Here is an 18,616-nt window from a genome sequence, read left to right on the forward strand (position 1 = left end):
TTGGGTTTTTTCTGTTTGGCATACTATGATCTTTATGTCTGTATTTTGAAAGTACATTAATTTTTTCCACACTCTCTGCAATTATAAAGACAAATAGGTTCTTGACTTTACAAAAAGCTTTGAGGGAAAGCTGCATAAAAATAGCCACAGAATTTCACATCATGAATATAAAACATACCTTGTTATACCTAATCAGCAAGAGACCATGCAATCACAGAAAAAATACAGTGTTGGAATATCAATTTTTCATTGCTGTGCTGCAGTAACCATGAGATGGTACAATGTAAGATCCTGAGGGAAAGGAGGAAGAGGAGTCCAAGCTAAAGAGCAGACTTCAGCTTGTCCAGGGCACTGGTGGGCAGGGTCCTGTGGGATGCAGCTCTGAAAGGCCAGAACCCAATAGAGCTGGGTGATCTTCATGGAGAGCCTCCTCCAAGTGCCAGAACGGTCTACGCCAATCTGCAAGGAAGCGGGCAGGCACAGCAGGACACCCGGACACATAGGGTTTGACCGAGACCCAGAGCAAAATGGAAGCAAACCAGAGATGGAAATGGAGAGAAGTTACCCAGGAGAAACAGAGAAGCCCTACCTGGCCAGGCAGGGATGGAATTTGCAAAGCTCAGCTGGTACTGAAACTGGTACAAGATGTGAAGGGTAACAAGAAGGGCCTCTACAGCTACATCAGCAGTGAAAGTCAAGGGAAATATGAACTCACTGCTAAATGGGGTGGACAACCTAATGAAGGACACTGAAAAGGCTGAAGTACTCGATGCTTTCTTGGCTTTGGTCTTTAGCGGCAAGGTCCACCACCCTGGTCCCTGAACTTAGTGGCAGAATTTAGGGAACAGAAGTAGACAAAGACTGAATTAGGGATTGCTTAGGCAAGAGGGACACTCCTAAGTCCATGGGCCTAGATGGGATGCACCTAAGGCCGCTGAGGGAGTTGGCTCATGTCTTGTAAAAGCTGCTCTCTGTCGTCTTTGAAAGGCCACTGGTTAAGAACTGAAACATCTGCCCAGCGTGGTTGTGAAATCTCCATCTTTGGAGATATTAAAAACTTGATTCAACAAGTGTTGAGCAGCCACATCTAACTGACACTAGCTTGCTTTGAGCAAGAAGTTAGACTGGATGACCTCCAGAAATCCCATCTCAATTCTTCTATGATTTTGTGATTATGTCCATTGCCTAACCTATGCATCTAAAACATACTCATTGCTGACCACAGATACACTGCTACCAGCTGAAAAACAAGATTTCACAATTGATTCCATGGACATTGAAAACTGAAAGCAAGCATTTTCAAAGTTGCAGATGTATCTAACCCATATGAAAATCTTCTATTATACAGAAGGGATTCATCATTTCATTGGTGTAAAGAATTGCTTCTGCTATGGTGTCAGGACTGTGTAGTGAGAGTGTCTAATCATTCCAAGTGTCCCCACTGGCATGAAAAGAAAGCTCTTAATTTCAAATGCTGCAATATACAACCCAAATACATTTCACTCTGAGTCTCATCAAAGAATGAGTCTCTGTCAAAATCCCAAAGGCAAATAGATTTTGAGAGCAGAGCTAGAATTACAGCGCAAGAAAAGTGTCACCAAAAGCTTCCCCTGGAATGCAACAACACTTAATTTAAGACACTACCTATGGAGTCAACATAATTGAGAAGGGTGACATTCTTATTCAGTTTCTCATTTGAAGGCAGACAGAGAATCAGCCACACAATAAACTCAGTTTGTCTCAGACCTAATCAGTCTATTTTCCTTGTTGTTATTACTACATATTGCTGGCAGCAGAGAAAGGACATAGAGATCATAATTCTGATTACTTGCATATCAAAGAATCAGGGAAAGAATGGAGACTACAATATGATCACTTTAGGAAGAAACAAAGACATCAAAAAATGAGTTTAAGACCCATTTGTGAGGCTTATGCTGATGGTCAATACAGAGCATAGGACAGTTTCTGCAGTTCATGGGGTCTCTGTCACAGAAAAACAAGAGTGTTGAAGTCCCCTCTTAATCTGCTGTGTTTCTGTTAGTTGACTTGCAGGTTAACACTTTTTTTTTCTTTTAAATCTGAAAATGTATTGTATTTAGTCCACAACACAGATAAAGGCATCAGTGTTGTTGGCATCTTTATACCATTTTTGTATCTCCTTTGGAAGCTTGCTTCTCAGCTGAATCCCCAGCAAATGAGCACCCATTTGCTCAAATTGTGACCTGCAAGAAGAGTACAGCTATCATGGCACCTCCTGCCCAAATTTCTGGAAGCAAATGTGACTTTTCAAAATTACGTGGGTAACACTGACAGCTACCAGTTCTGAGGAGAGGTACCTGCACAATTAAAACCCAAGTATCTACCAGTAATCGACAGATCCACCAATTCAGAGTTTACACCAATGAGAAGGAAAATAAACAAAACTGGTGTCCAGCAACCAGGCTACTGGAATTTAAAATAATAATTATGTTTAATTTTTTAATTACTAGTCATTTTTTCTATGCAATGCACTAACATTTCTTCTTACTCAAAATGTAAAGCTTATTGTGTGAACCAAATTGCATCTTTTTCTACATCCTGAGCATTTGTCAGTCCCTGTCCTTTCTTTCCTTCTATACCCCATTACAAATATTGACATTTCTCCTTTCCTACACTCTCTACAGTCACTTTTTTGTCTTGTTTTCTGCCTCCTACCTGCTCTTTTCACATAAACTCACCTACCTGCAATCCACCCGAACACTCTGAGCTTCCCTACATATTCCCATTTACATGGACCCATCTGCTCTCAAAAATCACCCCACCACATCTGCTTTCCTCTTCGCACTAGGCAGACCCGACTCAACTTTCTCCATGTAAAAAAAAGCAATAGAGCAACAGTGACTGGAGCTGCCTTACTCCAGGAATTATCTTTTCAACCACCCATACCAAAAATAAATACCAGTAGGATACTATTCCTCTTTTGATACCCAAGTATTTTGGAGCTGTTCCAATGTCTTATATTTTTTCAGCTACCCAGAGGACATTTAAGAGGAAATTTCATTTCAATACTAAAATACTTCACCATTCTTCATTATGACTAAAGTAACATTATTTTCTCTTTTCTCAGCCACGAGAAGGCAAGACTTGCTGTATTATCAAATGATTGCACAGGCAATAAGCCACTGGGTTCATAGTTTAAGTGACAGGACATCAACTACCTGACAAGGTCGATGACTCTCTCCCTTGGAGCAGTGCTGACTGGCTCATCATTAATCATTATGATCTGATCCCCTGGTATAAGCTTTCCTTCAGAGGGGCCGCCTGGAGACAAATGAAAAAAAAAAAAAAGCACATGTTAGCAGGCCCTTGTAAATGCACAGACACGCTCTGTTGTTCACATACTATGAGTGGCTTTTTCTTCAACTAATGGCATGTTTAACACTAATACTATTTCTGACATTACCAGTACTTCCTTACCAGGAAAATCTTGAAAACTAGTGGCTTAGCAGCTTGTACTGAAGTTGCTCAAGTTAAGTTCCAAACCAACATCTAGCCACCTAAAAATAAGGGCTTGATTTTCTGAAGGGCCAGAAGTACCCATAAGAGGTGGCCTAATTCACTCTTTAAGGTGTGATCAACCATACCTTACTCATCCCTGATGTTTGTCTGATATCAATGTTTGCCTGATATTCGTATAAGACCACCCTGAGGATGACTCCTTTTCCTGTAAATAAATGATCCTGTTTAATTACTGTTAAGATCAGGAAGGCTTTTTCCCTGGTGCCTACACCAGATCTTCCTTGTTGCAACACAGTTTCCTGGCCCAGGCGAAGTAACACTGGAGAACACCTTATTCCTATTTCCTATGAAACACCACTTACATTATTTGAAAGTCATTCACAGGTCTCTCCTCTGACTTTCCTGTTCTGGGCAAAACAAACCTGTTTCCTTCAATCTGAAGACAGTAAGTTTCTATACCTCCAGTCTCTGAGTCTCTTTTCCTCTGGATTCCTACCACTTGTTTACGTACATCCAGAAGCATTACCACTTTCAGTTAGACAGAGATATTTAGCATTAGTCTGAGTAGACAATCAGACATGTACACGCCTACGTGCTTTGCATTCTGACACTGCTGAAATGCATATTGAGTTCATGCTTTATAAAACGCACATAATACTTTGCTTCTCAGCACAATTACATGCCCAGAAGAGGGTGTGACATCGCAACTGCGAGTGAAAAGGTATATCATCTCTAGTCTTCTGTCTTTAAACTCTGCATGATGATACATAAAAACCCCAATAATACTACCAATATGAAGATAAAGTCTTAAAAGAAAATGTTTCAGTATCAAAAACAATTCATTTAACAACTGAGCTAAATGCTGTTCCTTTCCTCTGTTTGGCTTCAAAGCTTTACTTCACTTATATATCCAGCATAAATGGATACAAATCAATGTAGGAGAACATTGTCCTGATCTCATCTGTCCTCCTATTCACTTGGAACAGAATATAATAAACACCTTTTCCAAACTGAACTTTAACATAAAACTACATTAATAATGCTAACTTGGGAGAAAAGAACTGTCTGGATCTAGTTCAAATATTAGTTACCCCGCTCATTTAATCTGAAAACAATAAAATATAATCAATGCACACACATGGGTAAATGACATCAGAACTTCACAAAGTCGATTTTGCCTCTCCTCTGCTCTCTGCAGGGGTTCTGGAGAACATATTGAACAAGAGCAAAGTCAAATCCCTGCCCTTGGCTCCAAAGCAATTTTACATAACAACTGAACTTTAAGCATAAAGAGCAGGAGCCCGCTATTTGGGAGACTGAGCAGTCCCAGGTCTGGTCACCTATAACTTAAAAAATACCACAAACCTCACTAATTTTCACTCCAGGTATGAGGTTCAGGGATCTATTTTGACCTGGCTTTTTGCCACATAGTTATACAGAAGTATTCACTGAAAAAAAAAAAAAAAAAGCCAGCAATAACACCCCTTTTTTCAAAACCAAATATTATAGTTGGAACCAAATGTTATAGTTAGAAACATAGTTTCTCCTTGGAAACCTGATGATAAAAAGAATGAAAAATATGTAAGTTTTAATCTCACAACTCAACATACCTCTTGAAAACAGATTCAATGGCAATGAAGGTGACATCAAACCAATATAAACATAAAAGGGAGAAGACCTTCTTTCCTTGAGTGAAGTGGGTCAACTTTTTTCAGGCAAACAATAGCAATGGCTCAGAGCAATAACCTAAAAGTGGCTTTTTATTAACACATTTACATAACATTCAAAAATGAGTGCAAGGAGGGAAACTACTCAGTAATATAAGGCTTAAAATCCTACCTAGTATTTGTGATTACTATGTCTGCCTGAATATTTTAACAGTACTCAAATTTGTAACTGTATTTCATCTCAGTAGATTAAGTCCATGTTTGCTTTCGGGGTCAGGTGGGGAAAACATACCTGGTGTTACTGAGCGTACAACAACTGGCTTTTCACTACCAGCCACAAACCCAAATCCTAGCACAGGATCCCTCCTCATTTCCACTTTCCGAGGGGCTGGAGGGGTTATTTGGCAGCTCTCTATTCGAGGGTCTTCAAATGTGGCTGATTGTGTCATGTGACTGTGAAAAAAAAATAAAAGATGGAAAAAGGAAAAAAATCATTAAAACATGATTTTGTGGTATCTACTTGAGCCAAGCAATTTCTGCAACAATATGAGATGAATACCTGAAATGTTCTCACTATAGGAACAAAACCATCAACTTAATAATTTCCTATTAGATTTTCTTATACATAAAGTAATAACGCTGCTGGTCTCAAATACTAGTCAATAGTATCAACCTATAAAGAGGTCTCTCTTAGACAGCATACATTTAATCATACTCCATATATGAAAAAAAATAACCCAACAATAAAGCCTTTGTCATCTGTGCTTGAATTTTTCATTCTTCATTTTTTGGAAGGGAAAAATAATAGAGTGACCTACTCATAATGTAAAACATAACAATTAGAGTACAGACTCTTTTTGTGACAATTAGAGTGCAGACTCTCCACAGCCTTTGGCAAGAAGAGAGAACACACATTTAAATTTGGTTTTCTAAAATGTTAAGCAAGTTTCTGAGTTGAGTCCTCTCAAACAGACTACCTAAGGCACAGGTAACAGCTCTATATTTACTACTCAGGTAAACTCTCTGAAGTCACTCCAAACTGTTCCAGGGGGAAAAAAAAAAAAAAAAAAAAAGATATGTAGAAAATCTATTTATCAGCAATTACTAAAATACTTTACTTTCATCTACAGTGTTATGACAAAGATTACTTATTATACCTAGCAGAAAAAATTCTCATGGCTGGAGAGAAAGATCTTGATTTTTCAAGCAGAAAATAAAAAGGATGAAAGCTATCCAACATGACATATCCATGAAAGAGGTCATGGTTTAAAAGCATAGAGACTGCTAAATTAACATTAACAAACATTGAAATGTGACTGATGCTGTATCCAGACTGAACTGGAACATACTTTTTGTTTCCCACCCAATGCCTGGAGCTCCCTGCTGAATTCCCAGTGCTGATTACACAGACAAACAGACCGCTCCAGTGTCATACACTTCCAAAGGCCATTAACTGAACTCATATGCTTCAGGAAACCTAGTCACCACTGCAGACAAGCAGCAATACCTGGTCAGCTTAGCATGAAGACAGCCTACAGCTCATGGCATCAGGTTATTGCAGTATTGACAGAACTCAGATGGTATTCGTTTAGCGCTGCCTGGCCAAGAGTTAACTCTTTTTTATCTTCAAGAGAATGTAAATCTGCAGGTGCTGAACTAACTCCAGCTCTCGGTGGATAAACGCAGTAGACAGAGGGAGCCAAGTCCCAAACCTGTCTGCAGGGAGGGCACAGGCTCCTGCGCTGAGAAAGGTAACGCCCAGGTGCCCAACCTAAAATGCCACAAAGGACATCAGAGAGGCAGATATCCCTACAGCAGTAAGCAGTATCATCAGTTTCAAAGTTGGTCTCATAAGTAATTAACAAAATGAAAATCAAGTAATTTTCCCATATGCTTGATAATCTTACATATAACATGTTATAACATGAGAGTTACACGACGTCCCATGCAACCAGAATTGTTGCTCTCAAGTCCTGTCCCTTTTCTACCTTCAAATACAATTCCCTGAAGAACTCCAGACAGGCAGTCCATAAGGAGAAAGGCATCATTCAGAGATCTGTTTTCAGCATCAATGACATGCAAAAACTTCTCTGATCTTTCCCCAACACATACACCTTGGGCATGACATCAGTTTCCATTCTCTCCATGGTCTGCTTCTATTACTGATATACACAAGAGCAGCAAAATCTCAGTAAACTCTCAGTGGGAGTTTATTCCTGTGACTGGATTTTTCCAGGGCTTTTCTTCAAAGAAATTCTCTATCCCTATCACTAGATTCAGTCTGCCTAAGAGTAACATGCTGCCTTTTTACGCATATGATCAGAAGTAGCAGAAGCTACTTCCTTACAAAAACAGGAGAGAGAGAGAATCTCTGTGCTCTCCTAGTATCTGCAAAAGGTGAAGTCAGCAAAGAAAATATATTTTCTGATACTTCATTCTCTTCCTCCTCCTGTTCCTCCAGTTTTTGTCAACTAATTTTAGATAATTTTGTATTCTGTTTATTCAAAAGAACTGTTAGAAAATCCACAGAGTTTTATGCAGACAGTTTATGAAATCTATCTTCAAGACCTCCCAGCCACCCTCCTCCCCATCAACTCCTATTTATGATTTGGGCTTCTAGATATTCAAACATTTTGTCTTTCAAATGGGACACTTTCTGAGGTGTCACGGTATTTCAAAAACTATCTATTTCAACTTGTCAGCTTTGCTTTGGTAGAGAATACGAAACCGCATTTGTCACGTCTTTTAGGTGACAGCCTTACCAAACTTCCCACAAAGTTAAAATGTTCTATTTAATAATTTCTTCCTATCAGCTGCTTCCATTTCTGTAATTGGGGCACTATGAGCTGATGCTGTCTCCAAAGAGGAAATGCCATATTTACAAGCAACTTGAAAATAACACTCGAGCCTTTGAGAGCTGCTTTCTTGCCATTGCCATCCTCTCCCTTCAAGCACTTGTGTAGTCTGGTCTGAAAACTAAATCATGAAGGAAAAAAAAAAACCCAAACAACCCCCGAAAAACCCCACCAACAGCTGCACTTCAGCTAGCAAACTCCAAGAGCACACATAGAGATTTGCTCAAAAGAGCAGCTCTGCCAGTGGATGCCTCGCTCCAGCCACTGCATAGCTTGTACTGAGGATCTGCAGCAGCACAGCATCAGTTATTCAAAGCCTAAGCAAGAGGATCAGCGAGGAACAGTCCATCATGATTCTGAGTGGCGCAGCAGGTTTTATTGATTTTTAAGGTTATCCACCTTCAAATACATCAACTAAAAAGGCTCTGCATCTCACGCTTCTACAGCTTGCTGCATCAGATATTCTTGTATCATTCAGTACGTTGGAAGTGTATTTCAAGAGAGCAGCAAGATATATGAATATGATCCCAGAAGAGATTAGATGAATACTCAAAGCTTTGTGTGATGGCACATTGACAAACCCGCTTCCTCCTGTGGCTAGTCTGTTATTGAGATGCGAGTTGTAGTACCATAGTTCAAGACTAATTTGAATTTTGCATTAATTGGAGGTATTTGATCTCCATCTCAGCTATGGAAAATATTGACTCCTGAAGAATAACTATGCTAAGAGTTCTAAACCAGAATCTAATAAACTTGGACTCAAAACAGCCACTTTGGGGAACCTTACACAGAGCATCACTTAAACAGTGAAACATCTTATAACTCCAACACTGCAAACTTCCCATTTGCTTCAAACACAGTAAAAAATGTGTTTAGATGGTACCGTGCCTAGATTATACCTAAAGATTTATTTTTCTGAAGGCAAAATGGAAGAAAAGGAAAAAAGCTAGCATTTGAAGTATGACCTGTTCTCTCCACATACACAAACACAAGCTGCCCTTAGATCGCCTTTCCAAAGAGGTACTTATATCCTACCATTTTCCATGACTGAGATGAGTCTCTGCTTTCCAAAAGGCTATCTTCTCTGATGTACTCTTATTGTGAGCAGTGGGAGACAGCTGCCATTACTAAGGAGAGTAATTCTTAGAGAATTTCTTGAACAGAGATTTTATACACCAGCCTCTTCCTAGAGATAAACTACCAGCTATGGAAAATCATAGCGGAAGTGTAATTCCAAGTACTTACACTCAAAAGCTCTCTGTGGCAGCTACTCTACCCAAAAGAGAGGGTAACAGGGGAAACGAGAGAGAAGGCACCTGAGTGTGCCTGCACTGACACACAGAGCAGAATGGAGGCATTACAGGGTGGCATAAAATTGGTGTGCACACGCGTCCCTAAAGGGGCCTACGGTCAGTGAAGGAGGAAGAAAATTAGGAAAGGAGAGTACCTTGGCGAACACTGCCCAGCTGCGAGAAGGCAGCCTGCTCCTGCAGACACAATTCAGCTGCCCAGGACATTACGGGGAGCCTAATGTAACAAGTGCATGCCTGAAGTAACGCTTGGGAAAGTTGGAGGTATGGTTTAAGGCTGGCACTTTGAATCTTCAGATCATTAGTTTCATAATGATTAACTTGGTAACACTTTCTATGGAAACCTTCTTAGTATTTTCCTCATTCAAATTACATGCTGGATAACCCAAGGAATATCTAAACAAAGACTGTAATTAAAATGAGAGCTTGATTTCATAATGCATATTAGTAATTAAAAGCAAAGTATCTGAGCACAATGCTTTTTCAGCCTTTGGATTTTGATGTGTCTTTCCCTGACACTTACGGATTAGTGGGCTAATTCTGAGAGGTTTGTCTATGGCAGCTAAGAAAAGCCTGTCCTCAGCAGGCTGAAATTTGTTATGCAGGAGTTTGCATTTCCACAGGAAAATGCTTAGGGGTCTAACTCTTCTAAGAAACTGAAAACTACAGCATGAATCCAGCAACCCTGGTTATGATAAACATTATTTTGGAAATAGGTAACAAAGGCACCCAAACAACTTTAGCTCCATTCCGCAATGACATACAAAAAAAGAGCAGAAAAGGTGGTACCTCAAGGTGAGTTTAATACAGCTGCGCACCCACAAACACTAAAACAACTTAATCGTAATCAAATGGCTGTTGCATCATACCATGACAGCGGGAAAACAGGCTGCATTTTGGTGTTTCATTTTGTATTTCCATATTACAGTTTGTTTCAATTGCTTCAAAGGTTAACACCAATTCTCAATTTCGAGGGTTTTAATCCTTAGCTTTTAAATAGTTACAATCTCTCTGGTATACAGATTGATTCAACTACAAAATAGACTCTGTTTTGACTTGAGACACAGCAGGTGTAATCCTGGTCAATGATGGAGAAGAACCTGTGGAAATGTCAAACCACTCATGGGCTGATGAGTGGAAGTGGGCGAGGAGGATGGAGATAAGGACTTTTTATCAAAGGTTTAATTCAGAAATAACAAAACCACTTCAAATTGTCGAGCACTGTTAAAATCCTGCCTCATTAACTCAGAGGGGGTGGAGGATCTGCTTTGCTGACTGCAGTTGTGATTTTCAAATAGACCTATGCAAGTTGAGGACACGGAACAAACCTTCATTTACAATTGTCCATCTGAATCCCTGAGACCACGAGACTCTGCCCATCCTGCCCCAAAACTACATCTTGGTTCATACTCTATTAAGAGCCTCGGGTTGTGCACTCAAAATTTCCTTTGCAACTGGAAGTCGTAGAAGCTACTGCAGCAACAAAAGAAAGTAGATTTGATTCTCACTCAATCACCTGTCTTCAGGAATTAGATGTAAGTAAAATGGCTGGAGACTTGAGACAATAGTATGGAAACTGATAATAACATGAGGGTATTTTATAGTTTTCCCCTTGATAACCTAGAAAGACTATCAAAACAATGATGACAGTTAAAAGGAAACTGTCATAGGTGAGAACAAATACACAAACTCTCCAGAAGATGAAAAATTGACCTTCATTTATTTATTCTAACTAGTAGCTAACTATGAAAAATAATCTTCCTTCCTTCCTTCCTTCCTTCCTTCCTTCCTTCCTTCCTTCCTTCCTTCCTTCCTTCCTTCTCTCCTCAAGTTCCTGGCACCTCTCAGTATACCTCAAGTTAATTTGTTTTCTCCAAGAAATCCCACAAGAATTATTAAGAACTAGGACACAAGTGTCAAAATCATGCATCAACTGTATCTGTCTTCTACTTGCAAATGACATTTCAGAAAAAAAGTGCCCGAATAGTTATTCCATTGCTAAGTAAAATTGGTGCTCTTACAGAGAATCTGGTAGCTTGACAAACTCTTTTTTGCTCAATTTTGCAGCAAACCACAGAGTCGCTCACACCTCCAGAGTTCTTTTTAGATATAGACAACAGACAAAAGTTTTATTTTCAGCTGTTCAAAAAGGAGTCAACTTTTAACACTTCAATAAAATACTCCCTACATTTTCACTGTTTTCGTGCAGGTGTGTATGTTGAGAATTCAATATCACAGGCACAAAATATAACTGGGAAGATTTATCAGATATTTTTCTTCTTTCTTTCTTTCTAGGACTGTTTTTCTGCCCCGGTGTCAATTCTATTTTTTTCATAAGCTTCTTCAGCAGTTAAATCCTCTAAAGTCAGGTCATTTTATAGCACCCTAGAAAATGTTTGGCATATGCCATCTGGATGAACATATGGTAAAAATGTAATTAGAAAGAAAGAGGTTTGCTGGTTTCAGAAGAAGTTGGTGACAGCTTTTTGATAAAATTGGATACAGGGAAATCTGACACGTAAAAAATTTCAAAATCCACTCTTCCTCCACTGCCGGGCATGATGTGCAATCTAAAGCAAGACAAAGTGAAGCAAAATCACAGTGGATAAAACTGATGTGAATACAAATTTAGAGGGATAAAAAAATTTATGCTCAGCTTCAAACAGGCACTGGGAGAAATACTCTGAAAGTACATTTTACAAAGACAATTAGCACCCTCATATTGAGAATATTACATGTGTAATATGTGAATGCTTCTGCAATCTACAGATACGGTATATGAATGCTATATATTGGGAAGAAAACAAACTTGTATACTTGAATCCCACAAAGACAGGGAAATAAGCCTCAAGCCCCAACTGCAGACTAGCAGTTGTTCGTTTCGAGTTTTGTATCGACAGATTGCCAGAGAGGTTCCCTTTATTTTCCTTCTCTCAGGATGGCCACAAGCATTTCTGGAGCTCTGTTCACGATGATCATTGAGTTTCCTGCCTGCTGTATTGAGATGGGGCTTTTCAGGTGCCAGCCAAATAGCAGAAATTGCATAGAAATGTCTCAGTGAAAACTGGCCATGGCAAAGAAAGGGCCACAGTAGATGGGAAGGAAAGATATGAAGGGACCCGGCAGAGAGAAATTATGAATATCACAAGATGAGTTACAGAACAAAAAAAGGACAAGAATGGGGGGGCGGCGGGGGGGGGGGGAGGTTTTCAACGCTTGACTGTTAGGAAAAAATCTCAAAGGAGAATCTCTCCCAAAGGAAGAAAACAGTTGCTCCCAGCAACACTGGCCACCTGAATGCTGGAGTTGCCTCCTCTGTAGGCAGAGCATGATGCCAGCCTCTGCCTTCCTTACTGCCTGAAATGCACAGCCAACACTGGTGCACTGACGATGAGTATGTCTAAACTGCACCTGTACACATATGGCGTATAATGCACGCTGACAGCTCCCCCTTAATGTGTAATTATGCTGCTACACACTGTACTGAACGGCATTTCTGCATCATGTATTTTTTCCTGGCAACCTTTTCCCACCAGGGTGACGCTGGCTTCAGCAGAGATGCTCCCGGTTTAGAAGCCTGTAAGTGGAAGGAGATTCAGTGGCCCACTCTGTTGGCTTGAGCAGGTTTTCATAGCCAAAGGAAGCTCACAAATTATTCATACGTACTAGACTGTGGCTGAAGAGTCAACTGCCTCTGACAAGCAATTCCTGGGCAAGCCCTGTGCTGGGGCTGTGTGGGCACAAGGAAACCTCACCATCGGAGGGAGCAAGGCAGCAGAAAAGGCTGGGACTAACATCAGCTGGTTACGCCAAGGGTCCCAAATGCACCTCCAACTGGGCCTTGCCTTTTCCTGGAATAGAGATTTAGGACCCCACCAAGTCACTGGCATTTCCTTCCTGGAAGGAGCCTTTCAGCAAGCTGGCTCTCGCATGTGCAGCACGGGCTGGTGGTACAGCTCAGGGAAGCAAGCTGTTTGGCCACCTGCCTGGCCCAGGCCCTTCAAGAGGGAAATCATGTGCGTTGTTTTTGTTAGAAATAAGAATTACTGGCTCTCCTCCAAAGCAAGAATTTCTCACACTTACTGGGGTAGGATCTGAAGTACACCTTGTTTTTTTCCCACAAAAGGCATTTTTCTTTATGTGATCTGAGCAGCTCCATTTAGGATAGTGAACTATGTTGAGGCTGTTAAAGATGAGCTGAAATATAGCTTTTCATTATCTTCTATACATGCATCAATAAACCCTGTTGCAACTAAAGACATAGCATGGGAAAAAAAGAAGATTTACTGAACTGCAAATACACAATAAATTCATTTGGGCTGAAAGTGTCCTCTGGAAAACAGAACAAACAATTCCTATTCGTCCTGCTTTTGAGAGGTTTCACGCTAACCCCATCAACAGTGATGTGTTGGCTCCTGCCTAGCCGAGCTCTGCAGCAAACAGCACGGACCTACACTGAGGGCTGCCAGCATTTCTCATCCAGCGAGGAAAAGGAGCTGCCATCTCCAACTCAACATGAACGATTTGTCCAACTGAAATGTTAAAAAAAAGAAAGGGGGAGGAGAAACACCGTAGAAGTAGCTTCTAAGGTGCTGATTAGATTAGGAAAGCTCCTGACTAAAAAAAAATCTGGTCTGGTGCAATGCTGGAGGCTTGCTTTGACATGCACATGTCATTCTCTGCAAACACTAAGTGTGGGTACCCTGATAACGTGGTAAGAAGATAGAATCCAGATTTAACGTGCCCATTGTAACCCCCTGGTACAGCTGGGCTTGTCATGAACAAACAGCTGAAATACCAAAGCCCTGTATCTCTGTATCTGCCTAAGTCCTGGTAGCTGAGTACAGTTATGAGCATATGGAGATAAGCACTTACAACAGAAGTAAAACACATTTGTTTCTCCTTTGAACTTAATCTTCCTCATTCCTTCAGCAACTGAATGGATGAGCAGGTCACAGAAAGGGCTCTGAATTATTTACTGATTTCCTTCCTTTTCGCAGTTTACACTGGAGGGCTCCTGAACCAAAGCCAGCCCTTCTGGTGGTACCACATCAACCCAGTGTTTCATCTATCTCCTCTTCAGCAAAACACAGCCTTTCTCAGGCAAAAACTAAACATCAGCTGAAAGCAGCAATCAGGTGAAAGTCGCAACATATGGGTTAGCAGGTACAAAGTGGGTACTCAATACTGCAGTTGCCCAGTTTATCCACAATCACGTATTCAAAGGTTCAGGGATATAAACTACTATATCATTCTGGTGGGTACAGCTCTCTGCACTCGGAAGCAGGTTGGAGAGTTGACTTCAGCAAAGGGCAGCAGAGGAACCCAGGTAGAAATGTGAGTTTCTCTGGGTTCAGGGGCACATGGAGAAGCAATCTGTATGTCAGTACAACAAGCTGTCTCCAGTTTCCCATGCTGGGCATGAATTCTCTTCCCTGGAGACTCAAGCACAGGGAAGCTTAGAAAGTTGCTGTGCTTTTATAAAAGAAGTCCAACTTCTGTACTGAAGCAAAGAGTGCCAGAAAAAGCTTTTCCTTCTCCGGCTACCAGACAGAGTGAATTTATGTAAAGTGGAAGCAATCTACAAGCAAACAAGATGTATAGAACGACTTTAAAAGATTTTCATAGTAACTCATAAAAGCCCCAAAATCAAGCCTTCACATTCTGTAAGTGAGTCTTCACAGTCAGTCTTCAAAGCAAATCTTCTAATTCTGTAACAACTCCGGAGAAGGCCTGTAACAACTGTAACAACTCAGGAGAGAGGGGAAAAGAGAAACCATCTCTCTCTTTCTCCTTTCTTTTAACAACGTACAAATAGAGAGGATTACCTTTCTTGACTGCTGATTTGGGAGTGTGCCATTACAACTCCTCGGCAAATGCAAAATGAGAAAGAGAACTTAACTGAAATAATCTAGAATGACAGATTGCACTGATGGGAGGCGAGGCTGCCAGATAGAGCTGTCACGTGAAAATTAAACTTCGGATATAGAAAGAAGAAAAAAAATCAGGTATGTTTGATCTTTTTTTTTTCCCTGATAGATTATTCGCTATACTTCAGCACAACATGGCTGAATGATTTTTCTGGGCCTACTTTTTCATTTCAAAGTAAGTTGCTAACCTTTCTAAGTGAGAGCACTTCTAGAAACCACAGGGTATTTTATATACCTTAAAATTAGGGGTGCTGGTGATCATATTTCAGCTTCATTACATCCAAAAAGCTTTCGCTAAAGCCTGTGGGTAATTTCTATTTACCTATATACGAAAAAAATGCCCAACTACTAATCCATTATGTTTGACAGTATTTATAGAAATATTATTAAAGATAGTATGCATGGTAATGACATAAAAGAAACATTACCTCCTTGCATTCATAACTGCCAGCAAGCTTCCTCAAGAGGTAAAGGAGCTAAAAGGCAATATTTGACATTTCAAAACAGACCCCTGGGGGTTAAACTGGGTTGACAGCTGCTCTATGGAAGCCTATTCAGATAGTAACCCCCTACTTACAGGTAAAGAAAAAGGTCAAACACAAGTGTCATTTACAGCAACCTTGACCAAAAAAAAAAAAAAATAAAAAAAGGAAATGATAATGGAAGTTGCAGCCAGGCTGATCAGCACATCCTGTTCATCTCCAAATCCCAATTCACTGTAAACAGATAGTGGAAGCTCTTAATAAGGCAGGCAAACTAAATGTGCCAGAACGGGAGTTCAGACAGCGTGGAATGAAGGTCATGGGTTTTAGTGGAACGCTCTCATTTCAAAGCATAAGAAAGTGAAAGAAGTGCTATGTTAGGGACTCGAAAAGGAGAAGGGCGCGTATCCAGGTGAAGCTGGGATGCTTTGTCCCAGGCAGTGGCTGAGTCGGTACAACAGAATAACAAATACTGATCACAAAATCCTACATGCAAAACACAGGAAATTTTTGAGCCAGTTAATAATCAGCCAATGTCTAACCCAACTTTAGTAACATTACTAATATATCAAATATATATGAGATTATTGATACATTTTAATATAAATATTTATTATGTAATCTGCCAACATAGCCAAACTTTTTGTTCACTTCAGCAGTTTCTAACAGGAATCATAATTTTAGGTGAAGTTCCTGTGACGTTTAAGACACTGGGATTGTGCTCTTTTCCCACAGAGAAAAACACACCTTTACAACTTCTGAAACAAAACGATAAACGAATAGGCAGTGAGCTGTGTTACTCTTGTCTACACAGACCAGTGTCTCATCAGCAGAGCAAAATGATAAAACCAGAGAAGAAAGGTATTTGGAGACATTTTCTCTTTTAATATTGAATGTCGCTCTTCTACTATTCTTCACCTATCACAAATATTTTTTTAATTTTTAAGACAAATTTACCATTTTGAGAAAAATGTAACAAATGACTGAATTAAGGAATGAAATTTCTTCTGCAATATATGCACCACATATTGCTTCATGATTTTCTCTTTTTCCTATTGTAAATAATACAGAGTAGAGCTTTACAAGGTCTCTAAATAGACATTTAATTTTGATGAGGGAGAAATATGAAGATTTTAATACAGCATTTTTGCATTTTAAAAAGAGCACATAAAACTCAAGTTTAATTATCATCGCATTATAATTGGCACAATCTTATGAAAAATGCAGTCTTTATATGTGTAATAAACTCTTAACAAAGAATGTGAGACAGTTAAGTGGCATAAATATGCTTAATGTCAGAACTTTGTAAAAATTAATTCTACTGATAGATGATTAAGTTCTACAAGCTTCACCTCTGAACTCCAATCAACATCTCTGAGATTTATAAAAATAACGTGCAGTTCTGCAAGGTCTTGAGAACTCAGTTTTCCCTTTAATCTCCACTGAGAGCACCAAAACAGAGAGAGTTATTGTCACAATCAGCCCCATCAGATCTGACAGGAGCATACATACAGAGTGCAACCACAGCCAGTGTTACTGGCACCTGCAACAGCACCAGTGGTCCAGAAGAGCTGCCCCTCCTGCGTATCAGGGAGAATTTATCATTAACTTCTATACTTATCATTAACTTCTATCAGACTTGCAGTTTTCAGTTAATTCCAAACTATGACGATCCTCACTTTGGAGTTCAGAACAATTCAACAGATGGTTTGCTTTTTGGTTAAGCCACAAACCTATCACTCTCTTCTGAAATCTAGAACCTGATAAACTCTGCAAAGCCCAATCTCATGAAAAACATAATTAAATTCAAAGTTTCAAAACTGAAAATGTACAAAAAGTATTTTGGAATATTGATTTTTTTTTTTTATGAAAAACAACACTGGTGTGTTTTTAACGTCAAATACAGTGCTGAAACAAGGACTTTAGAGACTCAGACTTTCAGACAGCCAAGTACAATGAAAACAAAATCTTGGTTACTGATACTATATGTATTTTCAGCCTCCCGTAATACAAGATACAAACTAATCTCTCCTTCTGTACATATCCTGGTCAGATTCACAGAATAGGCCAAACTTGAAGAAAATAAACCCTAATGTTCTGAAATATGCTCATTTCTTACTTATCTCCTTAAGCTTAAGAACAAGGATGGATTTGAGCCATTGGCAGTGAATGTGAATTGGTTTAGCTCGTAAGCGTTGGTCACCTTCAGGCTCAGGCTGCTCTTGGGTTCAGGGTTAAAAGGAAGGAGTGCTATTCAGTAGGCACACTACCTTCAGCAAGGCTTTTTTTTTTGCAAAAAAACACAAAACCAAAACAGAACTGAAAATAACAGAGTGCTGAAATATACACTTGTTTAAACATCATCTGTGACATGATCTGACTACAAAGTGGTAGCTAAATTTAGGCCAATACTATCCCCCCATTAAGCTGCAGTCTCTACCATCAGGATAAATCAATTTTGTAGGAAACGTTCCAGTGAAGAAGTCCCCAATTTACTATGTCTCAATTAAGCAGGGTATTCTATAATAACATTTTATAGTTAGATCACACTCCCTGGCCCAAAGCACTTTAATTTTCACATAACATCACTGAACCATAGTGGCCTTTAAAACATAGGGCAGAATTTAAACTGCATGGCATAGCACATGAAAAAAAAAAAAGAGGGAAACCTCTGCACAATTATATCAGTTAAAACCTCAGCTCTTTACAAAATATATTGTGGCCTCATTTTAGTGTCCACACAAAGTATACTGAACTTTGGTTTTAAATGTCTGCTATAAAAGTAAATGTAAAGAGCATTTCCACCAAGGAATGAAAAACTGAGCCAAACCTGCTGACTTAGGTCTGAGCCTGGGGCCTGTATTTTCATTTACA

The 18,616-nt window shown here is 39.7% G+C and overlaps 1 protein-coding gene across 1 annotated transcript in view; it reads right to left on the minus strand.

The window, feature by feature from the left end:
• The window catches only part of FRMPD4 (FERM and PDZ domain containing 4), a 120,502-nt gene that overhangs the window by 62,846 nt on the left and 39,040 nt on the right, over window positions 1-18,616 (minus strand). The window contains exons 2-3 of the mRNA XM_075491904.1: window positions 5,458-5,618; window positions 3,198-3,300 (exon numbers count right to left, since the gene is read on the minus strand). Of these exons, the coding sequence (XP_075348019.1) occupies window positions 3,198-3,300; window positions 5,458-5,618 (264 nt within the window). The remainder of the gene's footprint in view (window positions 1-3,197; window positions 3,301-5,457; window positions 5,619-18,616) is intronic.

The sequence above is a fragment of the Mycteria americana genome, chromosome 1, assembly GCF_035582795.1.
Source record: "Mycteria americana isolate JAX WOST 10 ecotype Jacksonville Zoo and Gardens chromosome 1, USCA_MyAme_1.0, whole genome shotgun sequence".
NCBI lineage: Eukaryota > Metazoa > Chordata > Aves > Ciconiiformes > Ciconiidae > Mycteria > Mycteria americana.